The following is a 17,429-nucleotide window of genomic DNA, read 5'->3' as shown; positions in this document are numbered from 1 at the left end:
GCCCGCTGCCGGTGCCGCCATGCAGCGGGAGGTGGGCACGCTGCCGCTCGCCCCCGCCCTGCGCGCACGCCTCGCCGCCGCCGGCTTCCAGACGGCGCAGGAGCTGCTGGACACCGGCCCCTGCGGCCTGAGCAAAGGTACCGGCGGCATTCGGCCCCGCGGGGCCTCCCGAGCATCTTCCGGCCCTTTTCCCTTTCGCCGGCACCCACCCCAGTGAGGCCACCGGGAAATGGGCACAGTGAATAATTAGAAAAGACGATTCTGGTAAAAGATCATCTTACACTGAGTGATGGGTGTAAATAAGTTGCAGGAAAAAAAGGATTCTGTCAGGCTCATTGCTCGTCTTTCCCCAGATTCCCTCTTCTTTTTTTTCTATGTGATTTAAAGAAAATAAGCTTCTCTGAAGTTAGAAAATTGCCTTTTTCAAGGAGTGTGCCATGATTCCTCCCTGTGAGGRTGGTGAGGCYCCGRTACAGGKTGCCCAGAGAAGCTGTGGCTGCCCCATCCCTGGAAGTGCCCAAGGCCAGGYTGGAKGAAGCTCTGAGCAAGCTGCGATGGTGGAAGGTGTCCCTGTCCATGGTAGTGTCTTGAACTGAGTGGTCTTTCAGGCCCTTTCCAACCCAAACCAGTCTGGGATTTTGATTATCAACAGCTTTATTATCTATGATAACAAGAAAATCCCATAATTAGTGCAAGGGCTGTGTGCATATTGTCCTGAGAGGGTGAATAAGGCTCATTCTGTGTTATGCTGCAGAATCGGGCGTTGCTTATAAAATAAAAGTGCTGTTTTGTGGTTTTGACTTTCCTAGAAATCGGAATCTCCAGGGAAGAGGCGCTGGAAGCGTTGCAGGTGGTGAGGCAGGAGTGCCACGGGGATGCAGCAAGGACAGCTGGGGGATCAGGTGCCACCAGGAAATKCACGGCCCTGGAGCTTCTGGAAGAAGAGCAAACGCAGGGCTTCATCATCACCTTCTGTTCAGCACTGGACACCATCCTGGGAGGTGGCGTGCAGCTGACAAAAATCACCGAGATCTGCGGGGCACCTGGCGTTGGCAAAACACAGCTGTGGTATTTTATTGTTCCGTGGCTTCTGGGCAACCAACAATCACTTTTTGTTTAACACAGCCATTAAATGAGTCCATTTTTGAGCAATCTCTGCTTCTTCTCCAGCATTATAAATATAATAATGCTTGTACTGCTCCCTGTTTCCATCCTCAGTGGAAATACCACTCCAGGGGTGAGCTGGGAGAGCTCTGGGATGTCAATATTGATCTCTGTTTCCATTTCCCATGGCAGTATGCAGCTGGCAGTGGATGTCCAGATCCCGGAGTGCTTCGGGGGCGTTGCTGGAGAAGCTGTGTTCGTTGACACCGAGGGCAGTTTCATGGTGGACAGAGTGGTGGACATTGCAGCTGCCTGCGTGCGGCACTGCCACCTCATTGCTGAGGCTCAGCAGGAAGAAGGTACATTGCTGAAGCATTGCTTCCTGCCTAGCAGGCAAGGATGGAGTGAAATAAGTGTCTTGTAGGCTGCAGTGTTACTTTTGGTGGGGTTTCAGCAGCAGGGCTGGCTTAGGGAGTGTTTGCTGACAGCTTTTTGTTTCCACCTGTGTGTATCAAACCCTGAACTGCGTCTGGGTCTGGAGCAGTCTGAGCTGGTCTGCTTCAAAAATAATTATTTTTGTATGTGGTGATTTTGTGATCATTTTGATCTTGGGGTGGATGGGGTTTGGGTGTTTGCCCTTCCTCCTTTCCTCTCTCCTTTCCTCTCCTATATTTTTAGCACCTCATTGATCATATTTGCAGCAACACTCAAACCCAACTCTGTTGAGCAAAACTGAGTGTTTTGTTTCAAAACAGGAACAGGTGAGGAAAAAAAAGAACAGCAGAATTTTTTTTAGTGTTGCTGCTGAAGGCCGGTGTAGTAAAACCATAGATAGAATTCAGCTCCTTTATAAAGTCAATATAGCCTGACATTTAGTAAGAGTTTTATTCTCTAAGTCATCGGTCTCTTGGGGATAAGGACAACTTTTATGTTACTCKTAGAGAATTTATGCACCAAAYTTCTGTTTGAACTGAGGTAAAAAGACACTGTATTAAATGAGCTGCTGCTTGTATATTGAACAAGGGATGATTAATAGTCYCTGATGTCCTCTGGTGGTGTTCTGGCTTGAAAATGATTTACTGGAGAAGTTCTTGCTTCAGAAATAAATTTTTCATTGTTGGAGGCCTCCCTCRGAGGCTCCGGTGTGTCTGAGTGCAAATGCTGGGATGGCATCTGCTCACCACCTTCCTGACTTTCAAGCCAGATGGAAAATATGTTTCCACACTCCTTACCTTGCCTGTTCTGTTTCTGGGGGCTCCGCTGTTGCTATGTGTGGAGGGCAGGGTTTGGTGGGATGATGAAAGTAACAATATGCTCGTACAGACTTCTGACTCATTTACTCATCTGTTTGTTTTGTTCTCAGATCATCGGGAAGCTTTGGAGACTTTCTCTCTGGAAAATATCCTCTCTCACATCTATTACTTCCGTTGTCGTGATTACATAGAGCTGCTGGCCCAGGTCTACCTGCTGCCAGAATTCCTGTCAGAGCATTCCAAGGTAAGGGTTAGTGCAGGTTTGTCAGGAGGCATCACTCATCTTTCAAGCTGAAGATTTTTCTCTGCCATAGTAACACGAGTAAACACCTTGGTACCTYGGCAGCTTGGCAGTGAAATATTGGCTGGTAGCAGAGTACAAATGTAAAGCCTTCTGCTTGTTTGCCTTTTCGTTCTCATCCCAGTTACTCTGGAGAGTGATTTGCTTTTTGCCATCCTCCCAAATTTCCACTCTGAGGCGAGGACACTGGGTCTGTGCTGCTGCATGTTCCATTTCTGGAAGCACTGAGCTGGGAATCATCACAGAACTGCTCCACACAGGAGCCTCTGAGCCAGGGGGGTGTGTGGTGACCACGAGGGTGCCATCAGAAACGTTTGGTGCCATTTTTTTTTTTTTGTCCTAGAAGGTCACTGAGGACCAGAAACATCCTGCACCCTCCAGAAAGTGACTCTTCTTCTTTTCAGTGCATCTTCTGTTGCTACAAGCAACCAGAGCCTGCAGCTTGACTCTTGGGTGGACTGCAGCCAGAAAGTTTCTTAGTACCTAATGTCTTAGAGAAATGCTATTGTAAGGCAGATTTTCWCCACCTCCCCTCCAGATTTCTTGATTCTGCACTGCAGATCAYTCCCTGTCAGGATCTGGGAAAAATGACTCTGCCTTGTTCTATCAGATCACAAATCAGTGTTGGATTAGAATCTCTTTTGCACATATCCCCAGAATTTTTCATTTATGGAAGCTGCTGTGTTCTTGCAAACACAGATGGGAGCCTGACTTTAGCTCGGTGTAGTCTGGTATTTCCCTTTCCCTGCCAGGTACTAACGGTGCCCTGTTGTGTTTGCTCTGGTGGAAAGTACACGGCTTCATTAGCACAGTTCCACTGGGCTGCAGTTCCCTGGAACCATCTGTGCTGATTAGCTGGGCTTGGCCTGCAGCCTCAACTGCTGAAGGTTGCAGGAGAGCCACAAGACTTTCTGCTGATTCCTTGGGCAGGCTAGAAGAGATTTGGCAGATTGCTCAGTGCAGTCCAGCTCTCAATAAAATTAGTCTGAGCCCTCTGGAGCCCAGTCTGGGACCACAGGAAGCCTCCAGATTTTAGGGGGTTTTATGAGAGAGACAAAGTTGTGGAGATTTAGAGATAAGAACATGTAGAGTTAGAGACCCAAGTGTGTCATTTGGAAATATGAATTAGTTTGAGATCTTGTTAATGACATGAGAAAGACTGATTAAAAATAGTCTTGTAATAAAAAACCTAATTCTTTAAGGTCTGCTAGAGCCAAACTGGCATGAATAAGGCAGGTGCTACCCAGCTCTCTTTTTACTTTAAATACTTCACATTTTCTTGTTTGCTGTCTTAAAATAAGTACAACCAGGAGAAGTTTAACTAAATTCCATCCTACCTGGACATATTCCTGATAGACGAGTTATATAACCATGTATACATTCCTGGCTAGCATGAGTCATGTTTGTGCTGTTAAACTGATTGTTCCTAAAGTAAAGAAATGATACATGAGGAGGATGTACAGACTCATGGAAAATAATTTGTAGGAAGGAGGGGAAATGAGAAGACAGGTGAATATCTTCTTTTAATTCCAACTATTTAATCTTCTTTTGGAAATTAAGGGTGGTTTTTATTCAGTTGGAGGCCTAGGACCATTTCATGGTGATGTTTGTGCAGGTTTATATGCTCCAGTCATAAAGACACTTCCCAGTAATGAGTTAAATCAGTAATGTAGAAAAATCAGGATTTTTTTTTGTTGTGTCCAATTTGTTATCTTGTGCAGTAATGCAAGAACTTGTAGACACTGAGGATTTGAGTGATATCTGAACAYGCAGGCACTGTAAGACCATCCATCTCCCTCCTGTATTTCACACTTGGGTCATCAAAACAGCCACAACAAATGAAGTTAGAATAAATCAACCCCCCAGACTAATGTTTATACAGTRTCTTGAGGGTGATGAGCCAGCAGCTGCAGCGTGCTCTGACTTCAGCTAATGATTGCTACAAAAGAAATAATTCAGCAAAGCAAACATCTCGAGGCAAGAGAGATCCTCAGCTCCAGTGCAGTGTGCCTGGAATATCTTTAGGCATCTGTTAAACTCCGTGTTTCCAAGACAGATCACTGATAAGAGCTGAGTTATCTCAGCTGTGGCTCCAGACAGCCTGAATTCTGGTTTGGATTTGGATTTTATTTTTGAGGGAGAAGGTCAATTAATTAACTCTTTGTGTAGGGTTGACTGAAGTACAATTCTGGTGTTTAATGATTATTTTGTCCAGTTTCTCCTGTGCAAGGCTTTAAGTCCAGCTTTGTGCTTTTTGTATTCTGTACCTGCAGAGAAGTCAGGAAGCTGTGAGGGAGCAGTGAGGGAACATTTGGGACGGCAGCTTTGTGCTGAGTTAACTCATGGGAGAGCTCTGGCCTGSCTGGTACTGTGCAAAAGGTTGAGCTTGAGGCTCTTCACCTGCCCAGATTGTCACTGGAATTGAGAGAGCAGTAGGTGTCTCTCAGTCACGCTCACCTGAAGATGAAATAAAACATTCCARTGCACTTAAAAATGGGTCTTGCTGCTTTTTGTCATTTTTTTTATAGGATGGTAATGGCAGCTTTTTCCTTTTCTCCTGCATGTAGGTCCGGCTGGTGGTGATTGATGGAATTGCCTTTCCCTTTCGCCACGACTTTGAGGATCTGTCCCTGCGCACGAGGCTGCTGAACGGGCTGGCCCAGCAGCTCATCATCATAGCCAACGACCATAAAGCAGCAGTAAGTCCAGGGCAGCAATCCCAAAACATGCTGCTTTTTTATTACAAAGAATTAAGGAAATGTGATTTGTATCTAAATAGCAAAATTAWACTGCAGTAATGTCCCTCTGCATTTGTTTTTGCCAGTTTAGTTGGTAAATGTAGATGGACCATAAAGGCAAAACACCTAAAAGGTGGAAAATTCCTAGGCTTGCCAAAATAGGTGAAGGYTGCATCAACAGCATCCTGTGGATCTTCATTAAGTGGTAGCCTGTCATTTTTAATGCTGTTTCCCATCACCTCCAATGATTTGGTTGGACGAGGAATGCTCTTCTTGACTTTACGTAGAAAAATACCTCAGAGCATTGAGCAATTCCAACGCAACTGTTTAAAAATAAACTCTGGTCGAAGTGTTCCTAGGGATGAAAACCACTTTGTCTGCTGCTCTGGCCTTCTCTTCTGGCATCCATGGAAACCCAGAGCTTCCTTCCTGGGCATTGTTTGTACGTCACTGACTGTCCGGAGGCAGCAGAACCGCAGCCAGCAGATGGCACTGGGAAGCTGCAGCTGTTCCAGAAGTTGTTTTGGAAGTGTTCTGACAGCTCCGAGAAGCATTGTTCAGGAATTAGAGCTTGCCCAGCCCTCAAAATGGTGCTTGTGGCTCTAACAGTGKCCAGGTGACTTGTGAGCTTGTCACCCACAGCTCTCTGGTGCACTTGGCTGTTGTTCCGAGGTGCTAAAAATAAAAAACTGCCCTTGTGCTCCCTCTGGGAAGAGAAGGGAAGAGTCCAGCGTTCCCAGAATGTCCTGACATGAGTGTGGAACTCCTTCCTGCTGCTCTGGGCACCAGGGAGATGGATGTTTCAGGTTTACACAGCCTCTCTTTTCCTGAGTGTTTTCCCTCACAACTYGGTACCTGGTGACCTTGAACAGCAGCAGCTGTCATTGCACAGTGGTTTCCTTTGTSAAGGGAAAAATATGGGAATTATTTCTTCTGAACCATGGAGCAGCTTAGTACAAAGTTGCTAAATAAACTCAGGTTAAAGGAGCCAGAGCTGTAGGAATGGTTTTGCTTGGATTGGCCCCCTTGTTGGTAGTGTCAGAGTTAGTTCCATGAGCTGTGAGCAGGCTAAATCCAGCCTGCATGCCAGGGATTGCTTGTCAGGCAGCTCTGGATGCTCTAATATGGTAGGAAGTCAGATCCTAAAGCTGGACTCGGAGTGAGGATGCCCAGCCCTCCTCCAGCAGGGAGATGAGGAGGCTATTTGGGGCTGGTACCATCTTGCTTCTCTAAAATATGTGTATATGAGCTGGGCTCTCAGCTGTGGAAATGTTTCAGGGTGTGCTCAGTGGAATTGTTTGCTCTCACACACTTTTTCTGAACTGCTCAAGCAAGAATCCGCTGAGCCTGTCAAACAATGGAACTCTCTAGGGTCTAGGATGGGTACAATTTTTCATTTTTAATGAACTTTGTGATTAATATTCCTGGCTTCTTTCTATCTCACCCACCCCCACTTCTACCAGGGATCTAACCTAGACTGTCTGTGAGCCTCCCACGAGTGATTGGGGCTGCGAAAACACTCCCCCGCTCTGTCTGTTCACTTCCATTCTGCTTTGTGTTGTACCCACTTGTGCATTTTTAGACTACAAGGCACAGAAACTCACTTAATCACCAGGCTAATRCACGTTGTGAGCAGCACCACCAAGTTCACTTCCCCCAGTGASTGAGAGCTCCTCGTGGAGGGCCAGTGCAGGTCACATGCAGCTAAACACTGATCCAAACAGCATTCAGGGCAAATGTTGWGGATAAACAATTGGTGTGGAGTTTGCCTCCCTTGGGAAGGAAGAAACTGAGGTTGCTTTCAAGTCTTGAATGAAAGAAATCTGCCATTCAAACCAAAAATAGATTTTACAGGGTTGTCTTAATTTGTTTGGAAAAGATGAGGCACCTTTACAGTTTTCTCCTCATTAACACAGGAGCTTCATCACAGTTGCCAAGAGTTTTGCCTGAGGAACTGCTTCATCAGTAAAAGCTTTTTGAAAATTCCCTCTCTTCCCTCCCACCAATATGCTGCTTTTCCAGGAGATTTTCTTACCTCTTTGCTTCTGTTTCCTCTTTCAGGTGGTTCTGACAAACCAAATGACAACAAGGATTGGACAAACCCAGTCCACGTTGGTACCTGCTTTGGGTAAGTGTTTAGCTTTGAATTGAAAACTGATTTATGACTTCCTTTCCTTTGGCTTTATGCACMAAGCAAATGAAATTGCTGAATCTCTGCACTGTAGCAGAATCCATGGTGAAAATAACATCTGGAATTGCTGGCATTGTGAAACTCCATGGTAGTGCCGATCTATGGCAGCCTTGTGATTATAATTAGCAGCTTTCAAATTTTATTCTAGATTAAAACATGGTATGTATATTAGGCTTCTGGTTAGAATTATGAAAAGAGGTTATAAATATGTTTAAAAGTCATGACATTTTCAGTTTGCAGAGACTCACAGGGTGAGAGGGTTGTTGGATTTTATTTTTTCTGCCAAAAGTGGGCCAAGTAAGCTCGAGCTATTTAAATTATCAAATCTGTGATAAATCAAATAATTTAAACCAAAATTGGCTTGTGAATGATCATTCAAAAAATGTACCTGGGAGGAGTAAATCTGCAGCAGGGATGTGGTGAGGAGAAGGTTAAATCACTCAAAAAAAGAACACAGCTTAATGGTTGCATACCCCCAAACTAAGCTGCAATTTTCTAAATTCCCTGAGAACCATTCACTGCCTCTCCCAAGCAGTTTAAATTGTTTATTTTCCCATTACCCTTGAACATGTTCCATTAATTATTTGCAGAGGCATTTCATATTTGCTGCATCACTGGAATTCTCTGCAGTTATGATGGAGAGGGAAGTTCTGTGTGGGATCCTCAGGCACAGCCTGCCCTGAGCCAGGTTAAAGAGTTTTTTTCCAGGCTGCTCAATTTTGCCCTGTAATGAGCAGATACCTCATCCAGGCCCTTCTGCTGCAGTCACAGGGGAAAATAAAACAGTTCTGAAGTGGAGATTTCTACAAATTAAGGAAAGGTTCAGCATTTAAATCTTATTTCAGCCTGTAGCTCTGCATTATTTTATGATTCATTTAAAGGGCACAAATTCTTCAKTTTCTGTGAGCTAAGAAATGATTCCCCTGTTCTGGAGAAGAGGGAGAAGGGGACAGGACAAGGACAAAGATGTTCCCAGAGTCTGCCCAGGCACCAAACCCTTTGGCACAGATGTAGAATAAAATGAACAAACACAGCCCGTGTCCTGCAGGAACGTGAAGAATGTGGAATTTGGAGTTGTGCAGGCAGAGCCAGCTGCCAGGATCTGACCCTTTTTGTCAGTTTTGCCTCCTGCTCTCTGATGGATTATTTTTGGCAGCCTCTCTGGCTACAAACTCAATTAAAGCTAATAGGGCCTGTCTTTTTTCACTGGCCAGCATTGTTTGGGAGCTGTTGTGTTTATTGAGTCATGGGGACAGCGAAGAATGTGAAGACATTCAGGGGAGGTTATAATTCACAGAGATCCTGCATTGTCCTGTGCATATTTCCTTTCACAAACAATTAATTTGACATGACCTCCTGTGGAGCTGACTGTGACTCTCCCCACTGAGTGTGACCGCAGCATTGTTAAACTGAGTGCTTTAACCCTTCCAAAAATACAACTTTGTACCAACTGGTACCAAATATTTAAGCAAGTGGATTTAATGCCCTGCTCTGAAGAGATATTTCAAAAGTTTCATCATAAAGGTGGAAGAACCTCCTGCTCCTTCATGGTTTGTTGGAGCCAAAGGAACCCCCAGGTAAAATCAATTCTATTGCCTGCACTAAGTAGGTTTTTTTCCCCCATTGATTGGTAAGCCTGAGAAACAGCTTTTTCGAAGATTTCATGAGAACCTTAATCTCTAAACTCTTGCTCAGCTCCTGAGCAGAAGGGAAGATCTTAATTATGGAAAAAAAAAAAAAAAAAAAAAAAAAGGAAAAAAGGAAAAAGCACAGATGCTGCAAGGTATTAAGTCAGGAGCTTTATGAAGGGGACAGCTTTCTTTCCCACTAGCTAAGCTGGGTGTTCCTAGACATTTATACTAAATATATTTAGAAAGGAGGTCAAATATTAATCTACAGGCAGTTCAACTGAGAAAAATCTCATTTTACAGTAGCATTTTTCACTCGTATTCAGTGCAGTTGGAAACGTGCTGGTGTGGAATTTGTAGCCATTGTAAAAAGTGTTTTGATCTCTGCCTCAGAGCYGTATCTGACAGCCAAAATCTTTAATCTCCACTCAGATATAGCRGAGCAAGGTCTGGCAAGATGCCCAGAGGGTCTAGGTCTTCATTACAGTGGGATATTATTTTTTTATTCTGTAATAAATAGCAGAGTACAGGGGGCACGTAGGGCTGGAGATGTGGTAGAGATGAGGGAGGGATGGACAGGAAAGAGCAGGTGGACAKGAGAGACTTGGCTGGTTTAAAATTCCATCCATCTTTGGGCTGCTGACAGGGATAAACAGARGAAAGAACACCCAGTAAAACTGTCCATACATTGACTTGTGGTCAGGTGTGAGCTGGAACAATGGGATTGAGCCCCTGAAYAGGATAACAACCCAAACCTCCTTCTCTCTTTCCACCACACCTCCCCAMTCCTTGCTTTGGGTTGTGTTATTTTGCATTTTGCTGTCAGAAGCAGGAGACTGCTTCAGGGGTCCTTAATACTTTAATAATCATTGACTTTCTCCCAAAGCTGGTATCCCAAAGGGAGTGATGTTTGCTCATAATTATGCCTGAGAGACAGAATATCACAGTTCTGAAGTAGGATTTAGACCTCCTCACCAGWCTTCTTCAGTAGTAATTAGACAAATCTCTTCTTCAAGCTGCCTCTGTTTTCAAGATTTTTGTAGTATCTGTCCTTTATTAGGAATCCATATTTTTTTTTACAAATCTGGAAGTGTTGCATCAAGATTTCTGTAAAACACACTGACTGGAGAACTTGTTGCTTGTCTTGATGAATCTGTTGTGAAGGAAAAGATGTGATGCATCACTGCAAGAAAGGCATATTTTGTTTTAACCATGGGGGGGTTTTGAGGATTAATTTCAGTTCATTTTGCTGCTGCTGCTGCTGCTGCTGGTGTAAGAGATAATGATCTGTTGCTTTATGTCCCTCAGGAGAAAGCTGGGGACACGCTGCCACCGTCCGTTTAATCTTCCATTGGGACAACAGTCAGAGGTGAGTGAAAATGTGAGCAAAATCCATAGAATGACAATGTGGAGAATCTTTTCAAACTGGCCATAGTGGCTCCTGGCCTTGGTCTGCCACATGCCAGGCTCCTGAGGCTCAGGAATTTTCTCATTCGGGCTGGGACAGTGTGGGTTGAACTGTCAGGTTCCTCCTCCCCACCGTGATGGGCTCTTTCTGACGAAGTGCCATGATTTATCAAAGTGTAACATCCCAATGGCAGTCATTCAGACTCAAGGATTTAGGATTTGTTGGCTAAGTAGAAAGTATCTTTTACTATCTGCATTTTGCAAGAAGTTGGGGTTTTTTTGAGCGTTTTGGAGTGGAACAAAACTTTTCTCATTTTGACGTGAATTTATGCTGTGCAAACATTGAGCTGGTGGGTTACAAGGTGATTTTTATGCCCTACTCTGAAGAGGTGCAATTTCAACAGTCTCATTATGAAGAACCTCCTACTCCTCCACGGTTGCTTGCAGGCACTGTAGAATTTGAGTAGAATTTTTTTTTGCTTCAATGTTTTCATCCCCTGTCAGTCCAAAGCCAGAGATGCCAAAGAAGGCTTTGAAGCCAGCTAGACAGTGACCCTCAGGACAGGCTGTGCCCTGCTGACCTGAGCCTCAGGGGCAGCCACAGGACCTGTTTGCTTTGGAATGCAGCAGGATCCTGCCAAACTGGAGAGATTTGCAATTCTGGGTTGTGGTGACCTGYAGAGAGGCACAAGGGGCTGCACTGGTGGCTGAGCTGTGGAGGGTGAGCTGACCCTTCTCAAAACAGTGTGAAATTCTGTCTGTTGCCAGGAGATCTCTTCTGTTTTTTGGTTCTTTTTTCCCCTCTTCACATTTCTCTTTCCTGGTCAGTTTAGTTTGTCCTGTATATAATATCACCGTGCAGCAGCTTGAGATTAAGGAGCCGTGGCAATTCCCTAATCTTCTGCAAATAGCGAGCAAAAATGCTGCTGGAATGTTGTTGTGCAGAGTTTTGCTTGTTGAATTTGAAAGAAAAATGCAGTGACACTTTSTTGGGGAGTTTTGTTTTGAAATTCCAAGTTTGAAAGCAATGCAGAATGATTACAGCAGGCTGTTTAATTTGGAATTAAATTAACATCACTGATTAGTTAACAGTCTTTTTAGGACAAGTTGCATCAACATAATGATTGCAGAGTGAACAAAAGTTAATTTTATATRTCAAAAKAACTTWTTTTCTTCTGCAATAGTTCTAGGAAGGCTGCAGATAGAAGTTCCAGAAAACAAGCCAAGGATAGACAAACATGGCTTATTTACTGATCTAAATCTGCAGCTAACGTGGACTGGGGCCTGCAGAAACAGCAGAAATAGCTCAGTGCTGTCTTATTTTTTCACAGGCTGCCTGTAGCTGATGATCCATTGTAGTTTTGTTGTTTTTATGTCAGGTTATCAAGGCACAAAGAGTGTTTGAGGATCCATTTGCCTTTTAAAAAAAAATTTATGTGCTTTGGCCAACTCTGATACCTGTCTCCTTCTTTCTCTCTTCTCCTGAAAATGTCAGAGCTTAATTCTAAGGGTTCTCTTTGCTGGGAGAAAAGATCCTGTTGAGTCAGAGGCTCCAGCTGAGCTCTTGTGAAAGGCTGGCTTCTGCAGCTCCAGATTTGGGCAATTTTGTCAAGTATAACCCAGCACTTGAGTGTTCTGAGGAATTCCCTGTGTAGCTAACATGAAGTGGCAGTGTTCCTCAGGCTGTAATTACGTGCTCTCTAATAGAATGGCACCTCAGGGAGGAAAAAACCCCCCGAAAATAATTAACAGGATTTTTGGCAGGGTGTCTTGCTACGGAGAGCAGAACACTTTCTAGAGTGACTTATGTAAGGGTGAGTTTTGGGGAGGTGGGCATGGTGCAGCCCTGGCACTGGTTGAAAAACCTTTGCTTTTGAGCTGCTTTACAATTTTTCTCTCCATATCACGCAAGCATTTACTGCAGAACACAAATCAAGGCGTATTGCTGAGAGTCTAAATGCACCAAATCAGGGAAGTGTCAGAGGAGAAAGAAAARGGAAACTATTTTCTCAAGGTTGTGCTGTGTGTCACTGACAAGGGCAGGCTTAGAAATAGAACATCTCCAGCCTCTGGGTCATATTGACAGGCTTGTGAAATCTCTGGAAAAAGCCTCCCTGGAAGTATTGGAGTTCTTGAGGGTCTCCCCCAGCTTTGAGAGGTCAATGAACAAATGATTAATGGAATAGGGAAGAGTTGTGCTCAAAACCCTTTTTGTTTGCATTTTAAGAAAGTGACATTTGGAATTAATTCATAATGAATATTGTTCCAAAAATGTCATCAAATACTGTGATGAAACAAGGCTAATTAATCATTCACTCTTTTTAGTAGGTCTGCAYTGTGTTTGAGCTGACAGGTCATGTAAGGATGGGAATCCACAGTTTAAATGACCTATATGAAAATACATCTGTGAGAATTCCATTAGTACTGTGGAAAACTCGGGTCTGGTCACTGAGCTATTTGGAATTTTTATTACTGTTMTTAATTAATCAGAATTATCTGTTTTTTGTTTCACCAGGCTGGCCACATTGTACAAATCACCGAGTCAGAAGGAGTCCACCATACCCTATGACATCACGGTGAGTATTCCTTTGGGGATGGAGATTCACAGATGGGAGCACACTGTCAGCTGTAAAGGAATTTTCAGGCAAATCTGAGAAAGGTCTTTGCTCTCTTAGTGTTGCTTTTCAGCTGCCTTCTGAAGGGAAGCAGTAACATTGGGATATCTCCAGATTTAGGGGTAATTTGCACATTTTCAGTGGCTTTCTGAAGGGAACCAGTAACATTGGGATATCTCCAGATTTAGGGGTAATTTGCTCCTTTTTAGCAGCCTTCTGAAGGGAACCAGTGACACTGGGATATCTCCAGATTTTCCAGGGATAATTTGCACCTTTTCCCTTTAGAAAAGTGACCCAGCATTTTGTCCTCTCAGAGTTAAAACACTTTGATTTCCAGATCAGACTTTCAGGCAGCCTGTCCCCATCTGTTCTGCTGCTGCTGCTGCTTATTTTGTCTGGCCCCGATGTTAACTTTTGGCCTGAGTACAATTACCATGAGCTCATCTGAGCCTTCATTTTGGGAGACCTGATCTGTTTTCTCCCTGCTCAGGTAGGGCGTTGTTTCTCAGGTGGCTCTTTACATCTGTTCTGGCTGAGTTTATCTTTTTAGGATCAGGATGAGCAGAATTAAACCTGATATTCCAGATTCCTCACCAGTGCTTTGTTCTGTAGGTATTTCCCCATCTCTGCTTTATGGGTGATAGAACCCACGTTGTATTTATCTCCCCATCCTACACTGACCCTACACTCAGCCAATATACACAGATTTTTCTCTTCTGCTGCTATCATATAARGAGCTTCCAGCTTATGGCTGGAGTCCTTATTCATCCCTAGTTAAATCCTGTGATTATTTCCTATTGTGGGGTGCTTAGATACATATTAATGAGAAGAGATGCTGTCTAAGCTGTATTTAGGTTTAAAAAGACAGCACCACTCAAYTCTTGCATCCTCACATGTCAGATCCATAGGTACAATTCCATAACTATTTGCTGTGTGTCCTCATGGAAACACGTTGCCATAGCATTTTCTGCAGATTTTAAGCTGCCATCAGATAGGATCTTCAAACTTTCAAACAGAAATCAGATTTTTTTTTCCCTGTCCCTGAATGTATTCACCTGGACAGAAGAAATACTGCAAATATGTACTTTTTTAAAGACTGGAAGGRGAAGTGGGACTACATCCCAAGGTTGTTTGGATCATGTGATGTGAGTCCTTTTTTTCTCCAGCTGACAAACAGATGGATTTTATCTCAGACAGTTTAATTGCCTTTTCCTTTCAGTTTTATAAGCATCATAAAACAGCTATGCTCTCTTCTGTGTGAATGCACACAATCTTGAAATACAGTTGARAGCGAATCCTAATCAAAGATTAGTTAAAATTTAAGATTATCCCTGTGTTTTTTCCCTTAATCCTGATGAACTGCTTCAGCAGATGGTTTCTTTAAGTAAAAAATGTATTATCCCCATCTCTTTCATGAAATTCAGGTCTGATAACAGTCTGTTGTTATCATTTCTCATTCCATAGTTAAACTGGAAGATGTCAGYACATGTCCAGTGTTTCCAAGTCAGATTTGTGTATAACCAGCATACCAAAAAAAAAATTAAAAAAATTAATTAATTCCTTAGGAATCAGAAATGTGCAAATGAGGTGCTTTGGTGCCATTGGCAAAATGGCTCTTCAGTGCCCATGAGCTGATGAAATGTGTAAATTCATGACTGAGCTCTGGGGTTTTTTTTATCCCTGTCCTTTCCAGCACAYTGGAGTCAGTCACCACTCTGAGGGGGCTGTGGAACTCCTCTCCCATGAAATMCTTTCTCCCACAAGCTGATAAGGATTCATTCTCAAATGTGGAGTATAGAAATGGAAATTGATTTATGCACAAGGGAGTAAGTAGCTCAGCTGATTCACCTGAGTTTCCCAGGAATGTGACCTGATTATTTCATAGTGAAAGACAGAGACCCAGGATCTAAATTCTGGGTAGGAACTGTGTTTCCCTGAGCTGTGGAGGGTCTGCCAGGCCAGCAATGGGAGCACTGCTCAGGTGATAAARCCATCCACCTTTGCCAGTCTTGCTCCACAGGGTGTAAATTCCCAGGACATGAAGGAACAATTCAAAATGACAGGAGACTGAGCTTTGTCCTTGGTTCCAGCAGTCACCTCCTCACCATCTCAAAACCACTACCAAGCTCACAAATATACACTAAATTCTTGTATTTTCAAGGTGCCTGCCTGGATCCAAGTGTGAGACATCCATCCTGGGCAGCCTAYTTTATGTTCTGGCCTTTATAACCCTTGGAATGCTTTCACTGGGAGTCAGCATTCTGGATTAAGTGGATACTTGGCTACATATCCACCTTTGTGCCTCAGGGAAATGGCAGAGATTAGATGCAGTGAAACATTAAACTTGAAGATTCCCCATTATGCTCTTTAGAATAACACTTGAGTTGCTTATAAATAGCAGAGGGGGATGCACAGATCCTGCCCTTGTGGCACCTCTTGCTGTTTGTTCCTTCAAAAACCCTGGGTTGAGTGAGGTGAAGCATTCAGAAATAGCAATGGAGGGATGGGAGACTTAAAGAAGACATTTTGCTCGGGTTTGGGATTGATCTTGGTGTGGGACACGCTGGCATTTGGGAAGAGTCACGTCTGATGGTAATTCTGCCTGCTTTTTTCACACTGCACCAACCTAAAATGTCAGTGTTCCTGAAATGCTCTTGTCCCCACATTGTCTCTACCTGAGCATTTTGGATCAGCAGAGCAATTTTGTGTTCTGATTAATGCCTTTTCCTCTCAAAGTCTGCACTAAAATTCTTCACTGAGCTGTCAACAGYGCTCTCTGCACAGAATTTGTCTGGAGATGGGAATTCAGACAGTTGCAGGCTTTACACAACATCTCATCATCTCCATCTGCATCCATGACATGTTTAACTAACTGACTTTGAGATCTTTCATATTTTAAAATGGTTAAAAATTAAATTGTGAGCTACAGTAACAGAAAATATGAGTGGTGCTAGGCCAGATAGATCACTTCAAGCACTCTCCTGAGTAGCAGCATGTAGTTTTCACTTCTACATTTAGTTTTTGGCAGTCAAAGGTTTTCATCCCATTGTGTCCCATAAATTACTATGCTGGAACAGTCTTTGCAGTCTAGAGACAGATTCAGCTCTGCTGTTCTCTTACAATGTCTCATTGATGTTTTCAGTTCATTAAGTAGGTACACRGAACAAAAATATCCTAGGTTGTAGAAATTCACAGTTTTGTTTCTGAAAATGACTGAGGCAATTAATCCAGTCRTCTCCTTGCTTCTGTGGGAGCTGATGGATTTGTCTTTTGATTTATTTAAATAAGCAACATAAGTTAATTTACAGAGAAGCAGTTTTTCATAGCCATAGGGGTGATAAGCAGTAAAATGAAAGTGATAGCCTGGCTGGTGAAAATATCTTTAAAAAACAAATTGAGGAGGCATTAGTTGGCACATGTATTGAAAAGTTTGCAGTGCTGAACTTAACCGGGTCTATAAACATTCTGTGGCTTCTCATCCAAAATAAATGGCAGCAGCATCCCTCATTCTGATCTTCTGGGAAMTGGTTACTCATAGCTTTATATCCCTACAAGCCTTAGCACATGATTTTCCTTGCATCTTCCAGTCCCATGGCTTCCGAGATGTGCAGCCTCCAGCTGTCACTCACAGCGCAGAAGGGACTGAGATGAACCCTCGCAAACGGCCACGGACAGAGGAGAAGCAGCAGTGATTCCAAAGTGGATGTTAAAAACCTGCTGGAGAGCAGTGGCAGGGTGAACGTGCAGCCAAAGGCAGCCTGAGAGACTCTCCAATTCYTGCTCTGGACGTTGTTTTAACATTAAGACTGCAATGTATAAAATTCTGTGGCAGCAGATTGCTTTGTGTATGGCATAATTTTACTTTTATAATAAAAATCTATGTTTTCTATAACAGTGGCTTCAGCTTTGGTGGGGTTTTTGTTGTTTTGTTTGGGGGTTTTGGGGGGGGGTCTGTGTGGGGCTATAACCACATCTTTTCACACTGTGTAAAACGACAATGAAACGAGAGCACAGCACATTTAATGACAGGCATGTGGATCAGTCATCTGGCTTTGTGTGTACCTGAATTTTAAGGAGGTTGGAAGCAGCTCTGTGCTCACCACAGGCTCAGAGCAGGACACAGGCACTGGATGCTGGAAGAGAAATGCAGCTTTCAGAGCTACACCAGAGTGGGGCTTTAGCCCTCACCTGC

The 17,429-nt window shown here is 43.6% G+C and overlaps 1 protein-coding gene across 1 annotated transcript; it reads left to right on the top strand.

Moving 5' to 3' along the window:
- The first annotated feature begins 6 nt into the window (after nt 1-6).
- RAD51C (RAD51 paralog C) lies at nt 7-17,140 on the top strand. Its single transcript, XM_057386053.1, has 9 exons — nt 7-137; nt 810-1,068; nt 1,297-1,463; nt 2,468-2,601; nt 5,226-5,357; nt 7,458-7,524; nt 10,524-10,584; nt 13,138-13,198; nt 16,825-17,140. The coding sequence occupies exons 1-9, from the start codon at nt 20-22 to the stop codon at nt 16,927-16,929; spliced, it is 1,104 nt and encodes a 367-aa protein (XP_057242036.1). The 5' UTR covers nt 7-19; the 3' UTR covers nt 16,930-17,140.
- Nucleotides 17,141-17,429: the final 289 nt, after the last annotated feature.

This window comes from Malurus melanocephalus, unplaced genomic scaffold (genome assembly GCF_030028575.1).
Source record: "Malurus melanocephalus ecotype Western Australia unplaced genomic scaffold, MMel_1.1 scaffold_904, whole genome shotgun sequence".
NCBI classification, from domain to species: Eukaryota; Metazoa; Chordata; class Aves; order Passeriformes; family Maluridae; genus Malurus; species Malurus melanocephalus.
Note: the sequence above shows the minus strand (reverse complement) of the source record. Positions and strands in the feature narration are given on the sequence as shown.